The sequence below is a fragment of the Chrysemys picta genome, chromosome 6, assembly GCF_011386835.1.
Source record: "Chrysemys picta bellii isolate R12L10 chromosome 6, ASM1138683v2, whole genome shotgun sequence".
Taxonomy (NCBI): Eukaryota; Metazoa; Chordata; order Testudines; family Emydidae; genus Chrysemys; species Chrysemys picta.
The window spans coordinates 56,649,953-56,675,099 of NC_088796.1; the positions used below are offsets into that span (position 1 = coordinate 56,649,953).

Below are 25,147 nucleotides of genomic sequence, written 5' to 3' on the forward strand. Positions count from 1 at the left end.
TGTAGAGTCGTGAAGCTCAGAGCAGAATTGAGTCATGAAGGTGCAGATCTTCAACGGGGTACGGAAAGGTATTCCTCATACTTAAAATGGCTGTGGATTATTTAGAGAACTGTAAATTGTATTTGTATAGTACTGGCTTGTATCCAGATTTTTTTTGCTCTCGCTGACTGTTGATACACATTTGCCAGAAAGCTCACTGTGTCTAATTCATTGCATAGGATTCTGAGACAGAGAGGACACTTTGGCAATGTTTCTTTGACCTGGCAACTCTTTGAGAACGATTCTGCTTTGGAGCCAGGACAAGAGTTTTATGAAATCTATGGGACTGTGTGGTTCATGGATGGCGAAGGATCAAAGCCAGTAACTCTTCATGCCATTCCTGATAAAATTCCTGAATTCAATGAATTTTATACCTTAAAGCTGGTGAATGCCTCAGGTACTGTTCCCCCACCCCATACCTTCTAAAACCAGGAGAATTTTATACCTTAATTATAGAAAGTTTCACAGAAGTAGCTCTGTTTCTGTCATTTGAATTTTCTATTTCTATCCTATAACTTTCCAGCAGGAAGTTTTATTTTTACATCTTTTTTTTATTTTAGTCACAGCTTGATCCAACACAGATGCATGAGTACTGTACAGATATTCTATTCCTGAATTATAGTTCTTATGGTAAATTTGAAACAGTCTGGCGGCCATTTAGGGGCTTCTCATTTGGGTGAGGCTACATTATGGCCAAGATTTTCCAAAGTGACTAGTGATTTGGGGTGCATCAGTATTTTGGGTACCTAATTTAGAGGGGTCCGATTTTCAAAGGGAGGGTGCTCAGCGTTTTCTGAAAATGAAGCCTCTCTAAAGTTTCTGGGGCTGAGCATCCCAAAATGGATTCTCCCCAAACTGCTAATGGCTCCTAAAAATGTTGGCCTATGTGTTTAAAGCACAGTCCCTCAATGGAGAGGGAAGTGACGACCCTTTGGGCAGCTGAATGCTATTGGTGCTAGTACAATGCCGTGGCTACATAATCCTGCCATAATGTGTCTTGTCCTGCAGAGAAGTACAAATGTGGGTGAGTGTGCCTACTTTAATTACCATGAGACCCATCTGCTGCTTTTTTATAGATTCCAGGACCATGGCCAAAGTCTCCTTTACTTGCTAGGGACTTTCATGCCCAGAAAGAAATGAAAATAACTCTGACCCTACCTCAGTCAGCTCCTAATGATTCAGTATTTCATGCAGCTCATCAAATTATTAGTGTGAGAAATCCATAGATCTTTCACTATAAATCTATGGATCCAACTATGGACTGGATTTGCTGTGAATAGCTCTTTGCAATCCAGAGGCTATTCACAGCACAAATTCTGTCCTCATTTACAGTAGTATGTATGTGTAGTAACTTCAATATTAATGAAAATAAATTTGGCCCAGTATCTCTACCAGATGACTCAAACGTAGGCCATCTCTATGGCTAATTCAACAGAAATGGGGTGAATCAAGTCTCAGCAGAAAGTCACACTCTCTGCATACTTTATACCTAACAATGGATAACAAATGTATCACAACACACTTTTAAACAGAAATCATTCATGCAAGTTTTTAATTAATAATGTTGAAGTGACATTTGATTCATGGTAGAACATTTTGAACACTTCCTTGATCACACAATTTTAGTTCCTTTAAAAGAGCATTTTATTATTAAAAGCATTTTTTGGTTGCATGAATGGATCTTATTTCAGACAGTGGTATCTGAGGTGGGTTCTTAAGGAATCCTATTAACTTTTGTTTTAATTTTCATCACACAGGTGGGTCTCCAGGCCCTGGTGGCCAGTTAGCTGAAACCAATCTTGCTGTAATTGTGATGATCCCATTCAATGATGACCCTTTTGGAGTCTTTGTCATAGACCCAGAGAGCCAGGACCGGGAGATAGTGGAAGATGTTCTCTCTGAAGATGATATCTTCTACATTACAAACTTTACAATTTGGAGGCAACAGGGTACCTTTGGAGATGTCCGGGTAGGCTGGGAAATATTATCCAGTGTGTTCCCAGCAGGACTACCACCAATGATAGATTTCTTATTGCTTGGATCATTCTCAAGTTCTGTATGGTCTCAACCTCACAGGAGGCGTCATCACAGTGGAACAGATGCTTTGTACTTCAGTGGAAAAGAGGATGCATTTGGGACTGTTGACCCTGACTTCCACTTCAGTTGGGATAACATGCTTTCCAACTTTACATTTTCAGCTTGGGTGATTCCTAACCCCAATAGTGATGGGTTTATAGTAGCAAAGGACAATTACAATGGGACAGTGTATTATGGTGTGAAAATCCAAACAAATGAATCCCATGTTTCTGTCATGCTTCATTACACAACACTGGTGTCCAATATTACATATGTGGCCAAGACAACTATCATGAAATATATGAAAGAAAATACTTGGCTTCATCTTCTGATTACTCTGGAGGATGGCACAATTGAGTTTTACATTGATGGAAATCCAGTGTCTGGAGGAATGAAGAGCCTCAAAGGTGCAGCAATTGCTAATGGTGAGAAAACAATCTTCATTTTTTCTTTTTCTATAAAAGTAAAATTCTGCACTAAGCAGCAAGTCCAGTCCCATTGAAAAGTATATTCATAATATTGAAATAAAGCTACTATATGTGAAAGTTTTCTTTTTTAACTAGAAGAAAACTTCTTGATAGATTTTCAGAAAATAGATTTCTTGGAGTTATAGTAGTACAACTTTCATTAAAGTCAAATAAAGTTATGCAGCTGAAACTGCAACATTTTGAAAATAGAATTTTATCATGTCAATTAACTTGCCTGAAACACCTTATGGATTTAATAGAATGTTTGTTTTTTTCAGGATTTAGATTTACTTGAACATGTGAATGCATAATATTTTAAAAATTCTGCTGAGAAATATAGGCTCTACTCCTGAAAACACTCACAAGAACACATAAGCATGTGCATATCATATTGTGAGGTGTTAGGGTGTTCCAGGTATGTGTCAGGCACACAGAAGGATTATGTTTTCTGGATGTGTCTGATATATTTAGCCTTTGTGAAATGCTTAAGATGCACAGAAGTTGCTGGAAAGGGGTTCAGAGAGAGTCAAATTCAGAAATAAACATCTGAGAAAATGAAAAGAACTGCAATAGAAATGCATCTTTAAAACAGCATGAATGACACCACTACTACAAACAACTAGAAAATAAATGATTTTTCTTCTTTAGAAAAGGGGGAAAATGATGAAGTCTTATGATAGGAAGATTTTTATGATGCCACTATCATAGTAGAAGGGGCTGTTGTCTTCTTTCTCCCTGTCTGTAGTGGAGAGGCTTGGACATGGCAAAAGAAGGGGGAGAGGTGATTCCTGAGTAGCTGTGAGGAACACAGCTCTGCTTCTCCTCTGCAGCTCCAGCTGGCGATCCATCTCTGCATCGCTGACTGTGACTTGTTAGAGAGAGACTATCTGTTAGTTAGCCACAGATGGTTCACTGGCTGGTGAGTAGTAGGCAGGTGCGTGACTGGGAGGTAGGATGACCATACATCCCGTTTTGGCCGGGACAGTCCCTTTTTTAAGCCCCTCCTGACTGTCTCAACTTTTTTGGCAGAAGTGGGCATTTGTCCCATTTGCTCTTGCCAACTGATCAAGTTGGGATGAAGAAACGGGACAGATGCCCACATTTGTCAAAAAAGTGGGGTGCAGAGGAACATGGGTGTGGGGGGGTGAGCAGCGATGCCAACTCCATGTGTGGAGGGGTAGGGCTTACACAGGGCTTGGGCACACATGGTTTCAATGCCAGCCCTGTGCAAGGAGTGGGCCTTGGGGGAGCGATGCCAGCCCCATGCAGTGGTAGGGGGTGGCTTGGGTGACTGGCTGGTGCATGGGGTGGGTTTGGGTGAATGGCTCGGACCAGCCCCACGTGGGGGGATGGGGAGGGCTTGCGCTAGCCCCATGTGGTGTCCGGTTTCCCTTTGGAAAATATGGTCACCTTAAAGGGAGGGCAGTTCATGGGGATATTATACTCACTTTTCCCTGCCACACTAATATAATCTTTGATAGTTGTCATATGAGAGCCATTGCATCTCAGTTGGTTTGAGGCAGCCCTAGTGTAAATGCAAGGACAACCTTACACATGATTCTGGGTGGCTATCATAGAGATGCTCAACATTTGCACTTCAGTTGATGTAGATCAGTCATTTGAATTACAAATGATTGAATGCTCTAATGTGAGCCAAGCCTTTGGAGGAGCTCTCAGATATTTGGGGTGATCAGTACAGTTGCTTGTAATGTTGGACTTTGTACCATTCTGTGGTTCCTCAAGGGTTTGATCCAGCTCTGTCTGTCTTCTCCTCTTGCATTCAACATTATTATCTATTCTCTAGTTTCATAGTAGTAGAACTCATGATTTAACTTACTTATTTTTAGCTGGCTTGGCACATCTTCTAAACATTTTGTGGTCCTTAGATGTATTTTGGGGAAAATATATTAAGAAGGTATCCATACTGTTCAACATAAGCTTGTTATTTTACGTGTGGAAGCTCAGCCAGGGTATGACACTTACATTATTAATGAGATTATAAGAGCTAATAAGCCAAAAGAAACCACCATGACAGCTTTTCATTTACACACTTTTATTATTTCAGGGCAAAAGTATCAAAGTAGTATAAATGTTCATTTTTCTTCCAGGTCCAGGAATAGTAAGAGTTGGTGCAGGGATGAATGGCAGCAGCAGGTATACAGGATTGATGCAGGATGTGAGGCTTTATGAGCGTAAATTGACACGAACAGAGATCTATGAACTTCATGCCACCCCAGCAAGGACTGATGTGCACCCCATCTCTGGATATTTAGAGTACCGACAAGGAGAAACTAATAAGTCATTCATTGTGTCTGCAAGAGATGACGAGGAGGAGGAAGGAGAGGAGTTATTCATACTAAAGCTTGTCTCTGTGCATGGGGGAGCTCGAATTCCAGAAGAAAACACCATAGCAAGATTAAGAGTACAAAAAAGTGACAACGCCAATGGGCTGTTTGGCTTCACAGGAGCATGTATTCCTGAGGTAAGATGACTATCAAAAAGATGGGTGAAATTCTGGGCCCAATGAAGTCAAGTGACTTCAGTGGGGCCAAGATTTCACTCTATTGCTTTCAGTGGATGGGAAGCAAAATCACTTGGGTTTAAAATCTTGCGGACAACACATTTGTTATCTAATATAGCACCATATTCTTTCATACTGGAGAATGAAATTGACACCTGTGAATTTTTTAGTAACTGTTCTTAAAAACCCATAAAAGATTTTTGTTTAGAAAATAAATCAGCCCCTATTTAGCAGACTAATTTTGAAAATAACTCATTCTTCACTCATGTCTAATATCTGAGATTAAATTTGTGGTAAGTTTCCCCCCCTCTACCTCCTTCTTTCTTGGGTCATGAGTATTGTAATCCTTTACTTATTTCTCTACGTGGAATCCAGTATGCCAGACAGTGTTGCCAACTTTTGTAGTTTAATTGCAGTGTCATGATATGAGGTGTTTTTCTTAAAAACCCAGCTCCTGGAGTGAAGTAAAATTTATTATTTAAAAAAAAAATCTTATAATTTGTAATCCAATCTTATGACTTTTTTTCTGCGGGGGGAGGGGGGGAGGCTCAAAATTGTTGAACACTTCCCTTCCCTTTCTGTGCATGTTCCTTCTCCTATTACAAGTAAACATCCTCCAGCAGGGCCTGGAGAAGAGCATGAGCTCCCCAAGGATTGCTCAGGAGAGTGATGTTATCTTTCTAGGACATGAGGGAGGAAGTACAACTGAGCATCTACAAAACCGTAATTGACCAAGTGCTTTCAAATTCACAAAATAAAAAACAGATATGATAGGGTTTTTTCCTGCAATCTCTTTCAGTTCGAGTAGTTTAGGAGTTACATGCCACAATAGTAAGTACATTTTCAGATGGAAATGTGGTTTTCATTTGTCTCTCTTGTCTTGAACCTTTTGTAAATATTTGCTTTACATCCTGTTTACCCCCAGCTTACTGACAAGGTCTTCATTGTTTTCTAAATGCCTGTTCCCATTTGAGGACAATGAACCAACTACATCAAACCACAGATGTATTATCCTATTTTCTAAACATTGGTGGTCCAGATTGTGATATCATTACTTGCTTTGAAAAGTACCATATTCCCAGTAGTTCCATTGAATCAGGTCTTTAGTGCTCTTTCCCAAGCCTAGCTTCAAAGAATTTACCAAACAACTGAAATATTAGGTCTGTACAACATTGTTAAATCCTCAAAGGGAAGAACTTAGCCCATATTCTGTTGAAAATGTGGACTATTAACCAGTAATTAAATAAAAAAGCTTTGCCATCCATTAAAAAATATAACTATCCTTATGAACATCCACTTTGTTTTAATATTTTAAGCATTAGTGCTTTCACTATTTTAAATAAAATCTCTTTGTTTTCAGTGGTTTGTAAAGCACAAATAAATGGGAAACTAAAATCATAATGGCTCTATGTTTGGAATCTTCTATGACCTTTTTTGTTACATCATCCCTATTTGTCCTCCAAACACATCATAAAGACTTCAATCTTCTTGGTTTGAATGAAAGCAGTTTTCAATTTGGACTCTGTTTGTTTTTTAAGTGCCTGCCATATGCTGTGATAATAGATTCCTTCAGGTCCAAGTGCCATTGATACAGTCTGATACCACCGATCATCACCCAAGCATGAAGCAAAATTAAAAATTAATAGGAAAAGTTAATTGTCCAGTACTCATCTTACATCTATTTCATCAGTGAAGCAATAGCTAATGATTATATGGCAGATACACAACATATTTCATATTTTCTTCATACAAAGAATACTGTGTACAGACCACTTGATTTTTTCACAATTTTTTCTGTACGATGATTGAAAACTGAAAGTAAGAAAAATGCTCTTTGTTTAGTTTAAGTAATGTTGCGAATGGAGAAAGCCCTATCTATTTTAAAGATTGAATTGTTAAAGGAAACTAAAAATTATCAGGTCTTCAGGAAAATTGTTCCCATGTTACTGCAATTCAAGTTCTTTCTCGAAATTTAGGAAAAAATTACTACTTTACATTCCTGAACAATAATTTTAAAGGATCACTTCTATTGTATTGATTCACTTGAAACTTGTACATTGTTGTCAATCTTATTTGCTCACAGACTTCTGATGAAGGTTCCACTATATCGTGTGTTGTGGAGCGTACACGGGGAGCCCTGGACTATGTGTATATATTTTACGTTATCTCTCAGATCGATTCCACCAGCATTAATTACTCTGTTGCTGATTTTGCAAATACCAGTGGAACTATCACATTCCTTCCTTGGCAGCGATCAGAGGTAAACCTGATCTTATTAAAGTTAATCATCTGGTTCTGTGCAAGCCTCCTGGAAAATACCTTTCCAGTGTACTTTACTGATTTTCATACTTGGAAATGTTTCCTTCAGGCAACTGTTATGGAGCTTTATTGAATCTGTCACTCCTTATAACTAAAAGCGATGACAGATGTATGAATGTGTATGTATATCTCTATATACATATTTATAAATATATATAATATGTATATGTTTACAAAAATTAAAGTATAGGTGGACATGAACTGAAACATTGGCTCTAAACACCGTTGAACTTGGAGGAAGTTTGGATTCAAGTCTGAACTTTGACTCAAACTTATCTCTATATAAAAAGCAATCAAAGATCAATTTATTTTAAAAAATTAGTAGCAGTCAAACGTTTGCACAATTTCTCAGATCAAGAGTTTTGTGTCTCCTATTGCTCAGTTCTTTTCCTGTGAGTTTTTAATTGTGGATTGTGTTGTGGGAAATCGTACATACATTTGAAGAACAGGTAAAGGACTAAGATAGGGTATGGCTTTTGGGGATGGTTTAGAAAGTTTATATATTTTTTTCTTGTGTTGCTTGAATGCTGGTAAATACAATGATAAACATTGTTGGAAATTTTGCTGTCCACTTCACCCATGCAGCTCCATTGAAGTCTGTGGAAGGGACTGAGCCATACCCATTGAAGCCAATGGAGAGTCTCAGTGACTTTTTTTGTCCGGCTATACCGAAAGGACAGGAGACATTTGCTATGGTTTTAATCAGGCCACAACTTTATTATTAGGTGTCTGGGACTAGCTGGCAGATAGAAGTGTACAGTGCAGGTAACCCCATGTTCATTCCATAATTACCCAGGGGGCTTCTGCCAGCTCCCCATCTTTTTCTATTTAGGTCCCCCCAGCCAATCCATTACTGGGACCTTACCATCCACCCCCCCTTGTAGGAGGGTTAAGGTGGGCTATAGGGGGAAGAGGTGTTGGCTCTGTGCCATACCAATCATAGGAATCTCCTCCTATTCCATTCTTTTAATGAACATGTCCTTTTTAGGTCCTTTCCCAGCCATTTATCTGGTCACTGTATACCCTCCCTGTGGAGTACCTGCACTGGACATCCACCCCACACATATATAATGAGTTGCAACATATAGCCTACCGCCCTTCATGCCATGCATGAACAGAGCCCTTCCTGAACCTGCTGTGGGGAAGGCGTAAAAACCCCAACTCCACCTAGCCCAGTCTTGTGGTAAGGGAAAAATTCCTTCCCAGCACCCCTAAACAAGGGGAGGCTAGCGCAATGCCCACAGCGGCTCCTGCCCAAACCTCGTATTTCACCACCTAAAGCGGAGAGAGGGTGAGTGCTGCCTCAGCCTGCTCTATGTGAAAGGGGGCTTCACGCCCAAGGCTGCCACTTTTAAACCCTTCCGCCAATCTGGTTCTCAGGGGAATGAGTCAACATCGCCAGGCTGGTCCCTTGTCCCCTTTTGCATAGGGTGACCATATTTCACTATGCTGAATACAGGACACCTAGTAAAATTACTCGTATTCAAGCGAGTTCAATGGCAATCAGTCAGAACTATTCAGTACAAAGGTTCAAATTAACATCAAGGTGACTGAACCTCTGTTAAAAAGAAATACTGCGTAGTTGGATTCTTTTTATTTACCTTCTTATCTTTAAGGCTGCACACAGGGAGGGGTGACACACAGACCCCTAGCTCCCTCACCCCCCCACGGGGAGCAGACACACACACACTCTACTGTACACCTCTCTCACACAGAGTGGGTGATTGACCCGACCCTCCCTACCCAGCAGTCTCCGTCCTCCATGCCTGGCTGGGTTCCTGGGATGGACCCACCTCTCTTGGTACCTGGCGTCATGTCTTCCTAAGGCAACACATGGTGGGGGGGAAGGGGCATGCAGGGTCACATGTTCCCCTCCCAATATTTCTACCAGGGTTCACACCAGCATGTGGCCAGCAGCAGCCTTTCAGCACTGTGGGGGAGGAAAGGGATGGAAGCTGCTTCCAGTTGTAGGGGAGGATGAGGTGGGGAAGGGATGACCTGGCCTGTGTCTTTGCAGAGCTCATATCTCTTCGTCCCTCCCCCCCTTGTGGCTGGAAGTAGCTTGTCCCTTCCTGCTTGCACAGTGTCAAAAGGTAGCTAATGCCTCCAGGCTGCAGCTGGCCACAGACATAATCCAGCTGCCTCCTGTCCCTTGGCTACAGCATGGGCAGCAAAAGGTTAATCCCTAAGGATGCACTGTGCATCAGGGCCCAGGGAACCTGACTGCAGGGCTTCAGCAGCCAAAGAGATGACTCAGCAGGAGAGGGTGCCTAGGGAATGGAGCAGCCCCCTGCTTCCTGGGGGCTGGATCCAGGGCTGGGGCGGGGGCAGGTGAAGAGGGTACTATGTCCCTGCCCTGGGGCTGCTATGGAGCCTGCAGGTTCGGGGTGTGAAAAGGCTGGAAATCATTTCCCCCCCAACTCCAGAGCTTAGCTGAGGGGCGGAGAGGCTTCTCCATACCAGCACTGTGCGGGACTTTGGCACATTCAGGACTCTGCTCCTCCTGGCAAGGGTGCCGGTCCAGCCAGAGGCAGTGGGGGAAGGAAGGAGCCTGTTGGCCAGGCTGTTGGTCAACTGAGCGCTCCGACCAGGGACTGGTTCTCTGCACAGCGCTGGGAGCGGGACACGCCCCACCGGTGGGTCTATGGAGGAGCAGCGGGGATTGGGGGAGGTGAAGGGGCAAAGCAGGGAGAGGACAGCGAGAGGGGATGCACATAAAGGGTGATGGGTTGGTAGCAGAGGCGACACATAATCAGCCGCTGGCTGGCGCCTGTCTGCACTCACCAGCCACCTCAGCGCGCAGTCAGCGCCGGCCACAAATGGGACAGGGGGCAGGGTACTGCTAGCTGAGAGCCCACATGCAGTAGGGGCTGCAATGACGGACCAGGAGGTGGAGCGTCTGTCCCCGCTCGCTGCATATTCATCCCGCTACTAGCCTTGCAAACCCTCCCCCATCATCGGCCACTGGATCCTACACTCACCCTGGTGGGTGGGCGGCTGGAGAGCAGGGATCCAGCCATCAGTAGGCTCCGCCAGTACTGATTGGCGGGGGAAGACAGAAAACATGGGACAATTTGCTCCCAATGCATCACTTTTACAATAATTAGTTTTAAAAATTTAATTACAAAACCTCATGTGATGTAACTTCCCCCTTCTCTGGTGGCATAGGTTTTGCCTCTTATAAAGTATATTTTTATAAACTGAGTAGTCAGGTTTCTAGTAAAGGATTCAGAAATATACTCTGCTATAGCATCTTAAAATTACTAAATTTGGCATTTTTTTAGGGTTACCATATTTCAGCAAGCAAAAAAGAGGATGGGAGGAGCCCCGCCCTAGCCCCGCCTTCGTCCTGCCCTAGCCCTGCCCCTGCCCCTTCCACTCCCTCCCACTTCCCGCCCCCCTCAGAACCCCCAACCCTCCCCCCCCTGCTCCTTGTCCCCTGACTGCCCCCTCCTGGGACCCCTGCCACTAACTGCCCCCCAGGACTCTACCCCCTACCTAAGCCTCCCTGCTCCTTGTCCCCTGACTGCCCCCTCCTGAGACCCTCCCCCCATCCTAACTGGCCCCCTAGAACCCTACCCCCTACCTGTACTCTGACTGCCCCAACCCTTATCCACACCCCCATCCCCAGACAGACCCCTGGGACTCCCACAACCCATCCAACCACTCCCCACCCCCTGACAGCCCCCCCCCCAAACTCCTGACCCATCTAAACCCCTATGCTCCTTGTCCCCTGGCTGCTCTGATCCCTCTCCTCACCCCTGCCCCCTGACAGCCCCGCCCCCAGAACTCCCAACCCCCCCCCCCCCGCTCCTTGTCCCCTAACTGCCCCCTCCTGGGAGCCCTGCTCCTAACTGCCCTCCAGAACCCCACCCCCTATTTATGTACAGGCGTGACTACCTGCCCTTTCCTGGTTACTATACGCGGCCAGTCCGCATCCACATCCAGTAGTTAAAAAAAAAAATAAACTAATAATTTAAATTGGAATTTCATCCATTAATAAGTATTTATTATATAGTTAAAACCATTCTATTGAAGGGCAGATATTAAATAACACTAAATATGTTAATGTTCAAAACAATATTAAAAATTTGAAAATTTAGAGCATGGAAACCAAAATAGCTAAAATTTAGTTTTGGCAAGATACACGGAATGGAAACTCCGGGATCTTTACCTGTCACTGAATATAGCCATCATACCAATAGTGGAATATAAAACAAGTCTACATATACTCTCCTTAAAATTTTTACTTCTGTCCATTCCCAATAATTGTAACAAATCATTATTACCTTCACTCCACTTGCCACGCGCCCCAAGCACAAAACCAAAGAAGTGGATATTTTTACCTCCCGTTAAGTTTTTAATTTCTTCCTCTAACTCAAGATAATAAGCCACCTTCTCACTGTGGGCTTGTTCCAAACTTCCAGCATTATCCTCCCATCGCACTGTAACATCAACCACCACTGCTGTATCTCCTTTTATAAATATAATATCCGGCTTTCTTAACTCACCCTTACTATTTCTCAAATGGGGCTCTATCATTGCCTTCCACCCTAATTTACCAACCTTATCTACAACTGCAGACACTACTCTATTATGCCTTTTTATCCTAGCATTCTTAGTCTTATAACATTGTCCTGAGATATGGGGAACAGTCTCCCGCACTTTACCGCACCATCTACAAAGAGCATTCACACCTCCTCTTCGTCTTGCTAATGTCTCCCTAGTAGGATAAATATTTGCCCTAAGCTGCAATGCTGCGATATACGCTGACGATTTAACTTTACTAGAGTTTCTAAAAATCGAATTACTAATTAAATCATTTTTAAAATATTTTATCCCTATTCCCTGACATCTCAGTTCCGACCATCTTAAAAATTCCTCTTCCCTCCATTTCTTGGGATGAGATGTTACTGCACTAAATGACAATATTTTATCAACAAGATTTTCTCCTGCATATAGATAAGATAGGTCCATCCAATCATCTCTCGAGACAATATGTCTCCTCCATTTATGAATTAACATATTTGGGATTTGCACACTAAACTTAGTGAGAGCTAAACCACCATCCCTACCTCTAGAATAAAATATCCCATCTGTGGTACACTGAGGTAAATGTAAAATCTCTTTAAATATTTTTCTAACTAACACATCAAGATCGTCTAAAAGATTAAAAGGGGGTTCTATTAAAAGAAGATTATAAAATAGCTTCGGTAAGATGTATGTCTGTAAAATTAATATTTTTTGGGCCGGTTTTAATGGGGCCTTAATTAAATTCTCACTCCAATCTTTCAATTTTTCTTTAAGTACCGGTCCCCCTACACCTATCCAGGGATCTATTCTAGCCCCTAAATATTTGTCAAAATTCCCTGGTTGAACATATTCAATCTTCTCTGATCCTATCTGCCAATTATCCTTAGGATTAACTACATAGGTTTTATGTTTAGTTAAAATATGAAAGCCTTTCGTTTTCTTCACATTAACAGAGAGATTAGTATTTTTACAAAACTCCTCTAAGATACCCAAATTTTTGATCATTCCTTTATATGAGCTACTTAAAATTGCCACATCATCGGCAAAAGCCAATGACGTGACACTATTACCCTTAACATAAAAACCACTTCCTTCTACTTCTAATCTAGTTAAAAGGGGATCCATAGCAATATTAAACAAAATTGGGGACAACGGGTCACCCTGCTTGACCCCCCTCCTAATTAAAATAGACTCAGTAGCTTCATCACCCACCCATACCCTAGTTGTGCAATTATCATAAAGGTCCCTAATATCTATAAGATGTTCATCTATACCAAATCTTCTCAACCCGGCTATTATATGTCCGTGTCCCACAGAATCAAATGCTTTAGCCAGATCTACGAACACTATTGCAATTTCATTCCCATTTCGTTTAGCCCCTTTAATCAAATTATCTAATATAGCAATATTTTCCTCACACCCAGGGGCGGATATAAATCCTTTTTGTCTACTACATATCTTAACTGTTTCCACCAGTCTTTTTGCTAATATTTTGGTATAGATTCTAATCCAAACTGACCCAATTGTCAATGGTCTCCAAGATGTTAACTTCTTCATTTCCTCCTCATCTTGTGTCTTTGGTATTAAAATCGTTCTATTTTTCTTAAATTCATCTGGTACCTGTCTATTTAGAAACCATATATTAAAATTTTTTGTAAGTATTAAGGAGTCTAAATTAAAAATATCCCACAAATTGCTCACTTTTACTTTATCTGGGCCAGGAGCACTATCTTTTCTTATTTCTGTTAAAGCTATTCTAATCTCATCCACAGAGATCGGACTCATTAATATATCATTATCCGCATTCTCTGTGGATGATGGCCACCCTATCATATTACCATGTCCAATTGTTCCCAAAATATTTACATAGTATTCCTCAATTTCTTTCATAGGGATAGCACACTTAGCCTTATCTGGCTCTCCCATTATAATGCGAGTCAATCTTCTTCTATCCTTATCAAATAATTGTTGATAGAATTTATACTTAGCTTTCTTTGTAGCATATCTCCTAATTGCATTAAATTGCTTCCTTCTCCCCTCCTTTCTAATCTTCCCTTTTCCTTTATTCCTCAACTCTATTTGACTTTCATTTCTAGGGTCCTGTCCCTCTACTAATGAATAATATAATTTTTCCAACATTGCCCATCCGAGAGCTTTTGTTAAATCCTCCTTTAATAATCCTTCAATTTCCCCTAAACTATTTATTATTTCTCTTCCCTCCCTACTTTGTTTTCCCCGTTTACATATTTTCTCCACTAAATCCACTTCTGGATGTCCTTTTAGTGGGAAAATCCTCTCTCTTGGGGGCGGAATTTCTAATATATTTACTCTAATGTCCTCTACCTCAGTCACTTCCTCCCTATCTCCTGTTACCACTAACTTCTTCTTTGCTAATTCTCGTCTTTTATCTGATATTTGTTTATTCGTTTTGGTCCTCATCTCGCTCTCAATACATTTATTTATATTCCTTTCCCCAATATATTTCCTTTCCAACTGTATAAGCTGCGCAACCTCATCTTTAGTCCATATACGAGATCTAGTCGATCCCTCTTTGATCTTACTTTTAGCAGCCATATCTTCTTTTCTTTGCTCATTCCTCACAGCAGGGTGTCTATGTCTACAGTGTTGGCTCAATCCAGATCTAGTATGAAAACCAAGCCCACAGACCGAGCACGTATGGCTCTTCATTGGGGTATCCGCCTTCTTGGGTATGCACCTGGGGTAGTGGCAAGCTATATTATGATATTGAGAAGATTTTCCACATTTACTACATACAACTCGTATGGCTTTACTTTTATGAACCACATTAATGTGTTTGGCCCATTTACCAAATGTTGGTAATATCTGGGGACATATTGGACAATTAAAACTATCAACGGGATACTCTAAATAAAAAACCCCATCCTTCCACGAACTACTTTCTAATATATTTATATTACTACCAGTACTGTTAAGATCCTTATTACGATCCCTATTAAAATCAGTACTTGATTCCCTAACATATGGATCATCAAATGTACTTAAATACTTAAAATCTGGATTAAAACTGTCCATAGTTAAATCATTAAAAGTGTCCCTTGTAAAAACCATCGGTAAGATAGATAAAATCTCCTCACCATGATCATCACAAACATTCTCCTCTACCTCCTCTCCATACTCCACTGGGAGGACTTGATTCTCACTCTCATTCTCATGAGACTTCATTATAGTCCACACCATTTTATCCATTGGTCCAGCGACCCTGATCACACCCCTAATATATTTAACACTGTCAGCCGGGGCATCAAAGCCACAGCGGGGGCGTTATTAACCTGGTCCAGCGCCAATCCGGTATAAAAATATAAATTACTTTTTTCCATAGCTAAAAGATTTACCCTTTCCAGGGGGAAACTAACCCTTTCCAGGGGGAAACTAACCCGTACCTGGGGGAAACTTACCCTTTCCAGGGGGAAACTAACCCGTGCCTGGGGGAGACTACCCTTACCAGGGGGAATCTAACCCTTACCAGGGGGAGTCAACCCGTACCTGGGGGAGGCTACCCTTACCAGGGGGGCATCCATGTGGCACCATATGGGGCTGCCCAACCCCGTCCCACACCCCACTGAATGTGGGATGTGGGTTCGTCCTCCGCAATCCGCCTGGCTATCCAAGCCAGTTACCGACTCTCACCACGAGGAGGTAGCGGTTGGACTTGCAATCCAGAGGCTTTCCTCAAAGAGGGGTCCCAAACAGCATAATGTCGAGCTCTAACGGGCATGTGAGAAAAGGCTCAGATCTTGGTAGGGGTTGCCCCTATTGACCGGGCTCACGCCCACCCCCACCTCACCGATAACCCATTCTCTCACTACCCTCAGGCAATGTTTCCGTCCAAGCCCGACAGCTGAAAGGGTCCAGAGACGCATGGAGAGCCATTAAGAGAGCCTCCCTGTTCCTTGTCCCCTAACTTCCCCCTCCTAAGCCCCCCCCCACCCTAACTGCCCCCTCAGGACCCTACCTGTACCCTGACTGCCCAAAACCTTATTCACCCCCTCCCAGAATGCCCCCCCGAACTCCCGACCCCCCCCGTCTCTTGACTGCCCCCTCCAGAACCTCCCTTCCCCTTCTCCGACCCTCTGGCCCCCTTACCCTGCCGCTCGTCCCGGCACGCTGGGCAGCAGGGAAGGAGGAGTGGGGAAGGAGCTCCAGACTGCCGGTTGCGATCTGCAAATGCAGGGAGGGAGGGATCTCTGCTGCAGGGGAAGCGGAGGAGAGGCTCTCTCTGGCTGTCGGAGCCCCATGTAAGTGGCACCATCCGGCCGGCTGCCCTGTTAGCTGCGCGCGCTCTGCATGAGGGGGGAAGTCCGGACATTTACAAATTCCCCCCGGACGCTATTTTTTAGCTCAAAAAGCCGGACATGTCCGGGGGAATCCGGACGAATGGTAACCCTAATTTTTTGCCTTCTAATATTGTGATCATAAACATATAATATCAGCTGATCTAAGTATTTTGTGCAAGAGAATTAAAATTCAGGACACCAACAAACTCATAGTCTTCTGCTGGGACCACATAATACTAAGGCCATATAAGTATATGTAGATTGAAACCAGCCTCTAGTGATATTTTTAAACAATTAAATCCTATACAGCCAATCTGACTGACTATTGTTGCTCTGTGTGTAAAATATTTTTTTAAAATCTGGTCCTAAGTCAATTTTGAAAATGGGATTTAGGCTACTAAGTCAGTTGGGCACTTCAAAAATTTTTTACCCCATATTATTTCTGAGATGCTAGTGTCTTTATGTTTGCAGTTAATAGTTTTACTATAAAATATTAGGTTGATTTACCTAAACATCAAAAATATTGCATACATCTTTTTAAAAACTGCATAGCAGATAAAACTAGATAAATGTAAGCATTCGGTGGGGTTTGAATAACAGTTACTGAAAAATCTCATGCTACACTTTTGCACTTTTTTATGTTATGTTATTATATTTGTTTAATTTCTGTGTGGATTCTTCCTTCTATAGGTCTTAAACTTGCATGTTCTTGATGATGACATTCCTGAGCTTAATGAATATTTCCGTGTAACATTAGTGTCTGCAGTTTCTGGAGATGGAAAATTAGGTTCAACTCCAACCAGTGGAGCAAGCATAGATCCAGAGCGGGAAACTACAGATATCAGCATCAAAGCCAGTGACCATCCATATGGTAACAGTGATGGAAATCGCATTTTTATTTCAAATAGTTTTGTTGGCTTTAATCTCAGGAGATGAAGAAGTTGCTCAACCTTGACAGCTGAGGACGCAGTACGCCTTTGTCAAGTTTGTCACTTACCAAAACAATAATTCATTATTTAGGTACCCAAACTGACTATTTTTAAACAATGGGCCATGTTTAGCCCCATGGAACATGTGACCTTTCAGATACCCTAGGCAGGCAACTGAGGATTCCTTTGAATGGGCAAATCTGAGCCAGTATTGTTTTTTTCCTGAGTAAAATTACATCAGCCAGTATAGGGGATGTTTTGGGAAAGAAGGGGATGTGGCCAGAGCACACTGTACTCCAGTGAGCCTCACTGGCTTAAGGGCCCCTATAGAGACATTAGAAGCTGATCCAAATTAGAGTAGCACTTGAACTATTTTGACTAGCATTGAGGGCAGTTCAGCTCCCTGCGAGCCTGGAGTTGGAAAGAAAGAAGATGGATTAGTCACTTTTGCCTCACCCCCTCTGAACTCCTGCACAGCTGAGAATTTAGCCTGATGCTTTTACATATAAAATTGTAAAGTTGTATTCAGCAGACGAAGTTAGCAGTGCCCAAAAGAATAGTGACTATTAAGCAAGTGGATTGATGACAAAAGCCTTGCTCAGAAATGTCCACATTTGTAGAGTATCGTAAAGGACTGAGTAATTATTTTGCTAGTACATAAATAAAACAGTGTAGCAGTTGTTTTGTTGAGATGGCTGAGCAAGCAAGCTGTTTCTGAAAAAAAAAATTGTCAATCAAATCAAATCATTGAACTTGTAATATGCAGTGCTCCTCCTGGGAGGAGCCGAGTGCATTCTGTTCCCATTGAGGCGCAGGTACTTTGTTAAGATTCACTTGCGTATATTGCTTATCCATGTCAATGGGAGATGAGGGTACACAGCACTTCCTGGAAGATGCTTAAAACTGCATGATTGGCGCCCATTTTGTTTATATTCAGATGTTTAATTTCAGACGCTGCATAATAATGTTAAACATCGTGAAACACATTACATTATAGAGGGATTTTTCCTAGTACAGGTAAAAATGTAAATAGTTGTTTCTTGCATCTCTCAGGCTTGCTGCAGTTCTCTACGGGGTTGCCTCCTGGACCCAGTGATAAAATGGTTCTCCCAGCAACCACAGTGCCCCATATTACTGTTAAGGAGGAAATTGGACATATTAGGTTACTGGTAGTTCGTGCACAGGGCCTTCTTGGAACAGTTATGGTGGAATACAAAACAGTGTCACTGACAGCATTCAGTCCTGGAGACTATCAGGTATGTGGAACAGACTGAAATACATGACTGATGCTTATTTGCGAATTCAGTTAGACTTGGGTGTCTCAGGTATTAGAGCTTTCTTTCCATCTGCGGTTTTTTTTAAATGTTCAGAGAGTCTTACTAAACAAACCACTTCACAGTTCTCCCATTGATCATACCATGAGCAAGGTGAATGTTCAAGTTAGAATGTGTTTTGTACAAAAACAGCAACAAATATTCCGGTGTCGTCATGTTCATGTGGTCATTAGTTTGTTTCTGTATATGGAGCTTAGATTTTCCTAGAACTTTTGCCAAAACCCTCTAATTTTATGACTTCCCTTGTCTTGGGTCAACGGGGTGTGTATTTCTCCATAGTGGGTGTTGGTTACTGTTGTAGAGAGGCTAATTACCTCCAGGATGCTCCCAGCTCCTGCTGCCCCCGGAGTGATAATTTGAGGTTAACACACATTTGAGTTACCCTAATGGAGCAGATTAAGGTTATATTTGATAATCATTGAGTGTCACTCTAAGGTGTGAATAATTAGAGATGCAAGCCTACGAGGGTGTGCATGCCTGTACATACTTAGTGGAGGAATACAAACCCGCTGATGCTCACATACAGGTTTGCTCTGCATTTACACTAGAGCTCTCTTTCTTTGACTGGTAGTTAGAGTATTCACCTAGAAGGTGGGAAACCCAAATTCAAGTCCCTGATCCAATGATTGTTTAATTATTTATAAAAAGGAGAGAGACCCATACAATAATATCTGAGTGCCCGGTGGCTACGGCACTTTCATGAAATGTGGGAAACCTAAGTTCAAATCCATTCCCCACAACAGGGACAGGGTGGAATTGAACCCAGATTTTCCACCTCTCATCTGTGTGCCCTAACTAGTCAATTAAAAGTTATAAGGAAGGCAGTACCATTACCTATTTCTCTTCCTTGAGCTGTTTTGTGAATCTAGTCTTCTTTTGCTTTTGTTAAAATTCTCAAAATTTAAATGAAAAATTGAATCACGTTGAAACAAAAGTTTTCATTTCAACACTTCTGAAACATTTCAATTTTTGGTTTGGTTGAAAAATTTGGTATATTTGACACAAATTTGCAGATAGTTTCAGGTCAGCTGAAACTGCATTTTGCCCAACTTTCATTTACACAGGTGAGCATGCCCATGTTGAAACCTAATTTATGTGAATATGTTTGGATTGACTTGACTAAGTTGAACACACACAGAAGTGCACTTAGATGCTCACAACTATGAATTTGAGTCAAACTCTTTCTTGTAATGAAGGTGCAAGAGAATTCTGTGCCACTTTAAGATGCAGACAGAAAGGAAAAAATAATTGGTTGTATAAATAGCAAATTTTTCCAGTAGCAGAATGGAAGTCTTTTTTGCTGCAGTGAGTTCATACTGATACAATGAATAGACTTGAACAAAAGCATAAAGAACCTTTTATTTTTCAGAGTATTGCAGGCACCTTGGAATTTCAGCCAGGAGAAAGATACAAGTATATTACTGTTAACATCACAGATAATCCTGTCCCTGAACTGGAAAAAGCTTTTCAGGTTGAGCTACTGAACCCAGAGGGAGGAGGTAAGACTCACACATCAACTCTTTGCCTACATATGCACAACCTATTTTAGGCACTGAGGGCTTAGAATACTTAAATCCTGCTCAGAAGGTTTATCTTCCATGGTTGGAAATGTTTTCAAAAAGAGAGACTTAGGTTTAATTTTTTTTTAGAAAAATCTTCAGTTAATTCATTAATAATTGCGGAAAACAGCCATGCCTCAGAGAAACTTGAGCTGGTTGAATGCTTTTAAGCAACTGGATTATTGCCATGCATTAGGTCATCTAAATAAGTGCTTTTTCTTTTCTTTTAGTATAGCTTTTTTTGCGTGATAATGAGAATTAGAATGACGATAAAAGTACTAACAGGTACCTGAAAAATCATCTATCTCAGTTCAACAGTTTAAAAATATATTTAAAATAATAATTAACATTAATCAAACAGAGCCAGATTAATCCCTTCTGACACTTAATTGAAGTTAAAGAAATTACACAAGAGATTAATTTGGCCCATAGTTTATTCAAATTGGTTATAGTAGTAAAAGGCTACATGGTTGGCTTAAGGGGCTATGCTGCTGTAGCCAGTTGATGGACAGTTGTTTGATAAGCTGAAGGATCTGTGAGAAGCTCAGGGAAACTTATACTAGAAGGTGCTTGCCCCAATCAGCTCCAAGTTCCTGTACTTCCTCCACCTGACACACCCAGACCACACACAGACCTCCATTTCTTACACATCTTTGCTTTCTGCAGATGGTGCTTGTGGCACTGGTATAGAAAATACTGACTTCTCACAAAAAAATAGAAAATTTAAGTTAAAACCCAAAAATGTTTGTTCAAAATGCTGCTGCAGTGCTTTATGGGAGTTGTAGTTCGGATACCTTTATGCTCCCATTTTGTTCTATGAAGAAAGCTCCCTGTATGAACCTACATCTCCCATGATGCACCATGAAAAAAATTGTGTAGTTGACAACCAAACTTTTTTTGATCTAAAAACAGTTTTGACAGAAGATTTGCAGCTAACCTTAGTTTAAAGCTCCAATAGACAGACACCTTCTAGTACACACCTTCTTGTTCCCCCTCCAATAGCTCTGAGTGCATACACCCAAAGTTACTACCATCCAATAAACTGGATTCTGAAGAATGTCCTGGACATTTCCTTAACTTTCTGAGGAAAGTCTCTCCCTTCTGTCCCTTTGTTAACAGCACAAAAAATATAAATATATTCTCTGAGGAAACAGTAGCAACTAGTCAGTCATGTCCTCATTAATTCTATTCATTTTTAATTCTACTTCTCAGCTCCCAGTTACAAACCTATCCACAGTTTGTGATCTCCTTTTTGTTTACAGCTTGAAGTCCTGTCTTACAACTTTCTTCATGCTATACCACCTAAAATACTGGGCACCATTGCACGGTAGCTCTTCTTATCAATCATCAAACCCCTAATGGCTAATTGTCAAAATTGATTTCCTCATAATTACCTTAAATGTGATAATTTTAAATAAATAAAATGAATGTGCTGTGTATGCTGTTTCTGGCTTTGATCAGAGAACACGTATGCTTTCAAAGTCAAATTGGATGCTTTGCAGGAATATTCCCTTATTTTTTCCTTTTGTCTAAAAATGTTTAAAGTGCTTTCTGTCTTCTCTGTGTTATAAATGTATATATGTGTATTGTGTGTCCTCTTGAAGTTGCTGAACTCTTTAGAAATGATGGCAGTGGTAGTGGTGACGGGGACTTGGAGTTCTTCCTTCCTGCTGTCCATCAACATGGTAAGCATCATGGTCTATCCTTTGTTTCTTAATTGATTACTGAAATTTCTCACCCTAGTACTCGCTCATTTGGAGTGGTTATAACTGAATTCTCTCTCTCTCTCTCTGCATTTCAACATAAGCTGAATTTCAGTGACAATCAGCATAATTATTTATTCTGTAGGAAGTAGGAGCTTCTGTATAGTTAAGGTTGCATCCAAATTCCTTGTAACCCCCTTTGTTTTGTTCCTTTATAAATTTGACTTGGAAAATTGGTTTGGCTGAATATTGCTGCATTTGCTCTACAAGCAAAATATGCAGAAAATCCGTTAAGTTGCAGGCAATTAAAAAAATACCCTGCTTTGATATTTTGACTCATGCCTGACGTAACTTGTGTTCAAACTTTACAAAAAAGAATTAATTTGAACCACAAAATAAAGCCAAACCTGAAAAATGATGTCTGTTTGTTTGAAGATTGAAAACGTTTTGACTGCTTTTCCCCGCTATTTTTCATGTGTATGCTTGTCTGTGTTGCCTAGTTCAGGCCAGAAGCAGAAGTGTAGAAATACAGTAAATAAGTAGGGTCTATTCTTGGAGAATTTCCAGCCTGCCTAGAAGCAAAAATAGCCTGTTTGTGTGAGACTTCCAACCCTGTTTTGCAGATCCAAGAAGTTTAGAGAAGCATCCAAACTATACTAAACTTATCCAAGCCAAAAAGTGCAAACCACTTTATTCATCTCTGGTTTTGAATTTCCTCAAATACAGATATTGTGATGGGTTGGATCACAGAAACCCCCCTGGGAGCTGCCACCCGATGTGCAAAGACTACCTCTGCTCCTGTTTTCCCTGCCAGCTCAGGGCTCCAGTACCCTGTCTTGCTAAGCCAGACGCTCCCGTCTGCTCCAACAAAGACCCAGGGTGTGAATTACTTGCCCCAAAGCTGCAGATGTACCTGAAAACAGTTCACAGAAGTGTGCTTGTCTTTAACACTCAGATGTCCAACTCCCAATGGGTTCTAAACCCAAATAAATCCGTTTTACCCTGTATAAAGCTTATACAGGATAAACTCATAAATTGTTCACCCTCTATAACACTGATAGAGAGATATGCACAGTTGTTTGCTCCCCCAGGTATTAATACATACTCTGAGTTAATTAATAAGTAAAAAGTGATTTTATTAAGTATAGAAAGTAGGATTTAAGTGGTTCCAAGTAGTAACAGACAGAACAAAGTTAAGTCACCAAGCAAAATAAAATAAAATGCACAAATCTGTGTTTAATCAAACTAAATACAGATAAGATCCTCACCAGTTCCAGAATGCTCCCTTTGACAGGCTAATCTCCTTTTAGCCTGGGTCCAGCAATCACTCACCCGCTGTAGTTACTGTCCTTTGTTCCAGTTTCCTTCAAGTATCCTGGGGGAGAGGGGGTGGAGAGGCTCCTTCTTTAGCCAGCTGAAGACCAAATGGAGAGGTCTCCCAGGGGTTTAAATACACTTTCTTTTGTGAGTGGAGACTCTCTCCTTACCCTGTGTAGAATCCAGTCACAAAATGGAGATTTGGAATCACATGGGCAAGTCACATCCCATGCATGACTCAGGACTTGCAGGTAGTAGCCATTACCCACATGCTACCTTGAACGTCCTCAGGTAGACTTCTTATGTGGATTGGAGTCTTCCAAGCTCTTTTGTTTAAGTGCTTCCTGACTGAGCACCTAATTTGCACATTCCTTTCCCAAGAAGTGACCAAACGTTCTAACTAAGGCTACTTAGAAATCAAGCAATTATACAGCCAATGTTCATAACTTTGAACACACAAATGGTGCCTGCATACAACTAGGATGAACATAACCAGTAGATTATCAGCTTTGTATGATACCTTACAAGAGACCTTTTGCATGAAGCATATTCCAGTTACATTATATTCACTTATTATCATGTTTTTATAAAACCATATAGACTGCACAACGTCACAGATATATTCAAATAAGTGTGTGTGTGTATACACATACTTAATGGGGCTCCCTTCCTTGCTTCTGAAACGGTTTCTCAGATGACCTAACTACTGTATCACAGTTCTCTTTCTTCCCCCCTTCTTTCCTAAATCCCTCTGTGATAACACCTTCCCTTTCACTCTTTGCTACTTGCACTGTGTGTTTTCATTGACTGTGCTTCAGAACTCTGGCCCCTCAGTTCTCAGTCACACTACGTTTTCTCCGTACTTTTCTGTCACTTTCTCCCTCACGCTAAGTGGAATGGGCGGCCAGCCCTGCTGTATTGAAACTAGAGATCATAATTCCATATTGATTTTTTTTTAACAGCACTTTTTAAACATTCCTATTCAGGCCAATAAAGGAATGATTTTTTTAAAAATGCAACCATCATTATGTATACAATTGCATGTTTAACTTGCACATGTAACTGTCATAGTTGGGTATGCACATTAGGTCATTAGTGTACACATATGGTCAGTTAGATGTAAAAATGGCCATTTGCATGTTTAGATATGAGTTCTGTGGTCATAACTGTGCGTGCAAGGTTGCTGTGTGATGTTATACATACAGTTTTGTAACTGGGTCCTAATAGTCTCCAGTAATTTTAGAACTAGAATACTTCCTTTGTAAAAATTGTTTTCCAAAAAATAGCAAGAATATTTTTGAGTATGCACACAAAAACACCATAAAAGATTTTCAAAGATGACTAGGTGATTTAGACACAACTCGATTAATTTTTACTGAGTTTTGTGTCTAAATCTCCTAATTGACTGAAAAATCTCATTCTTTTCCTTTATAATGTAATTGAAAAAATAAGACCCTGACTAAAACAAATGCATTATCACATCCAGAGTTAATTGCATTGAATTTTGTAGTGCATTTCCAGTAATCTCAATTTGTTAATGGAAGGAGTAGAGTTATAAAACTGAGCAAACTCTTCTGTGTGCATAAACTGCTTAGATACAGAGTTTACCTTCAGTTAGTAAGCCTTCATGCAGAAAATATTCTGTTCGTCGTTCCCATAGTAAACTTCTTCTTTTAGCTTTTGCTTTGGTGTAACTGAAGTTACTGAAAAACTAATTCAGCTTTCTTGGAATTTGTACCTACAGCCAGCCTGGGAATAGCATCCCACGTCATAGTGACCATCGATGCCTCTGATGATGCTCATGGTGTGTTTGAGTTCAGTGCTGAGTCGCTCTTGGTCAATGGGACAGAACCTGAAGATGGAGACAGTGTAATTGTGCTTCAGGTCACTAAACTTTGCTTTTCATCTGTTGCTACACAATCCTCTTCTATTATTTCTTTCATTATGATTTCTGTGATCCTTTATCACAGGGTTATAGACTTGTGATTGTAACTTGAACAAACTGTACATCCTTTTCACAATGCTTAGTTAATA

General features: G+C 41.0%; 1 protein-coding gene and 1 long non-coding RNA gene across 12 annotated transcripts in view; one reads left to right on the forward strand and one right to left on the reverse strand.

The window, feature by feature from the left end:
- ADGRV1 (adhesion G protein-coupled receptor V1) overlaps positions 1-25,147 on the forward strand; it is a 443,810-nt gene that overhangs the window by 61,541 nt on the left and 357,122 nt on the right. For all 9 annotated transcript variants that reach the window (XR_010602227.1, XR_508681.3, XR_010602226.1 and 6 more), the window contains 9 exons: positions 219-436; positions 1,797-2,540; positions 4,691-5,064; positions 7,187-7,363; positions 16,962-17,142; positions 18,254-18,456; positions 19,904-20,033; positions 21,698-21,778; positions 24,858-24,997. Coding sequence is in view for 6 of the 9 variants with exons in the window: in XM_024104505.3 (XP_023960273.3) it covers positions 219-436; positions 1,797-2,540; positions 4,691-5,064; positions 7,187-7,363; positions 16,962-17,142; positions 18,254-18,456; positions 19,904-20,033; positions 21,698-21,778; positions 24,858-24,997 (2,248 nt within the window). In the remaining 3 variants the exon portion in view is untranslated. The remainder of the gene's footprint in view (positions 1-218; positions 437-1,796; positions 2,541-4,690; positions 5,065-7,186; positions 7,364-16,961; positions 17,143-18,253; positions 18,457-19,903; positions 20,034-21,697; positions 21,779-24,857; positions 24,998-25,147) is intronic.
- Positions 22,915-25,147, reverse strand: part of LOC135984297 (uncharacterized) — a 37,238-nt gene continuing 35,005 nt past the window's right edge. For all 3 annotated transcript variants that reach the window (XR_010602229.1, XR_010602230.1, XR_010602228.1), the window contains exon 6: positions 22,915-24,965. This is a non-coding gene — a long non-coding RNA (uncharacterized LOC135984297). The remainder of the gene's footprint in view (positions 24,966-25,147) is intronic.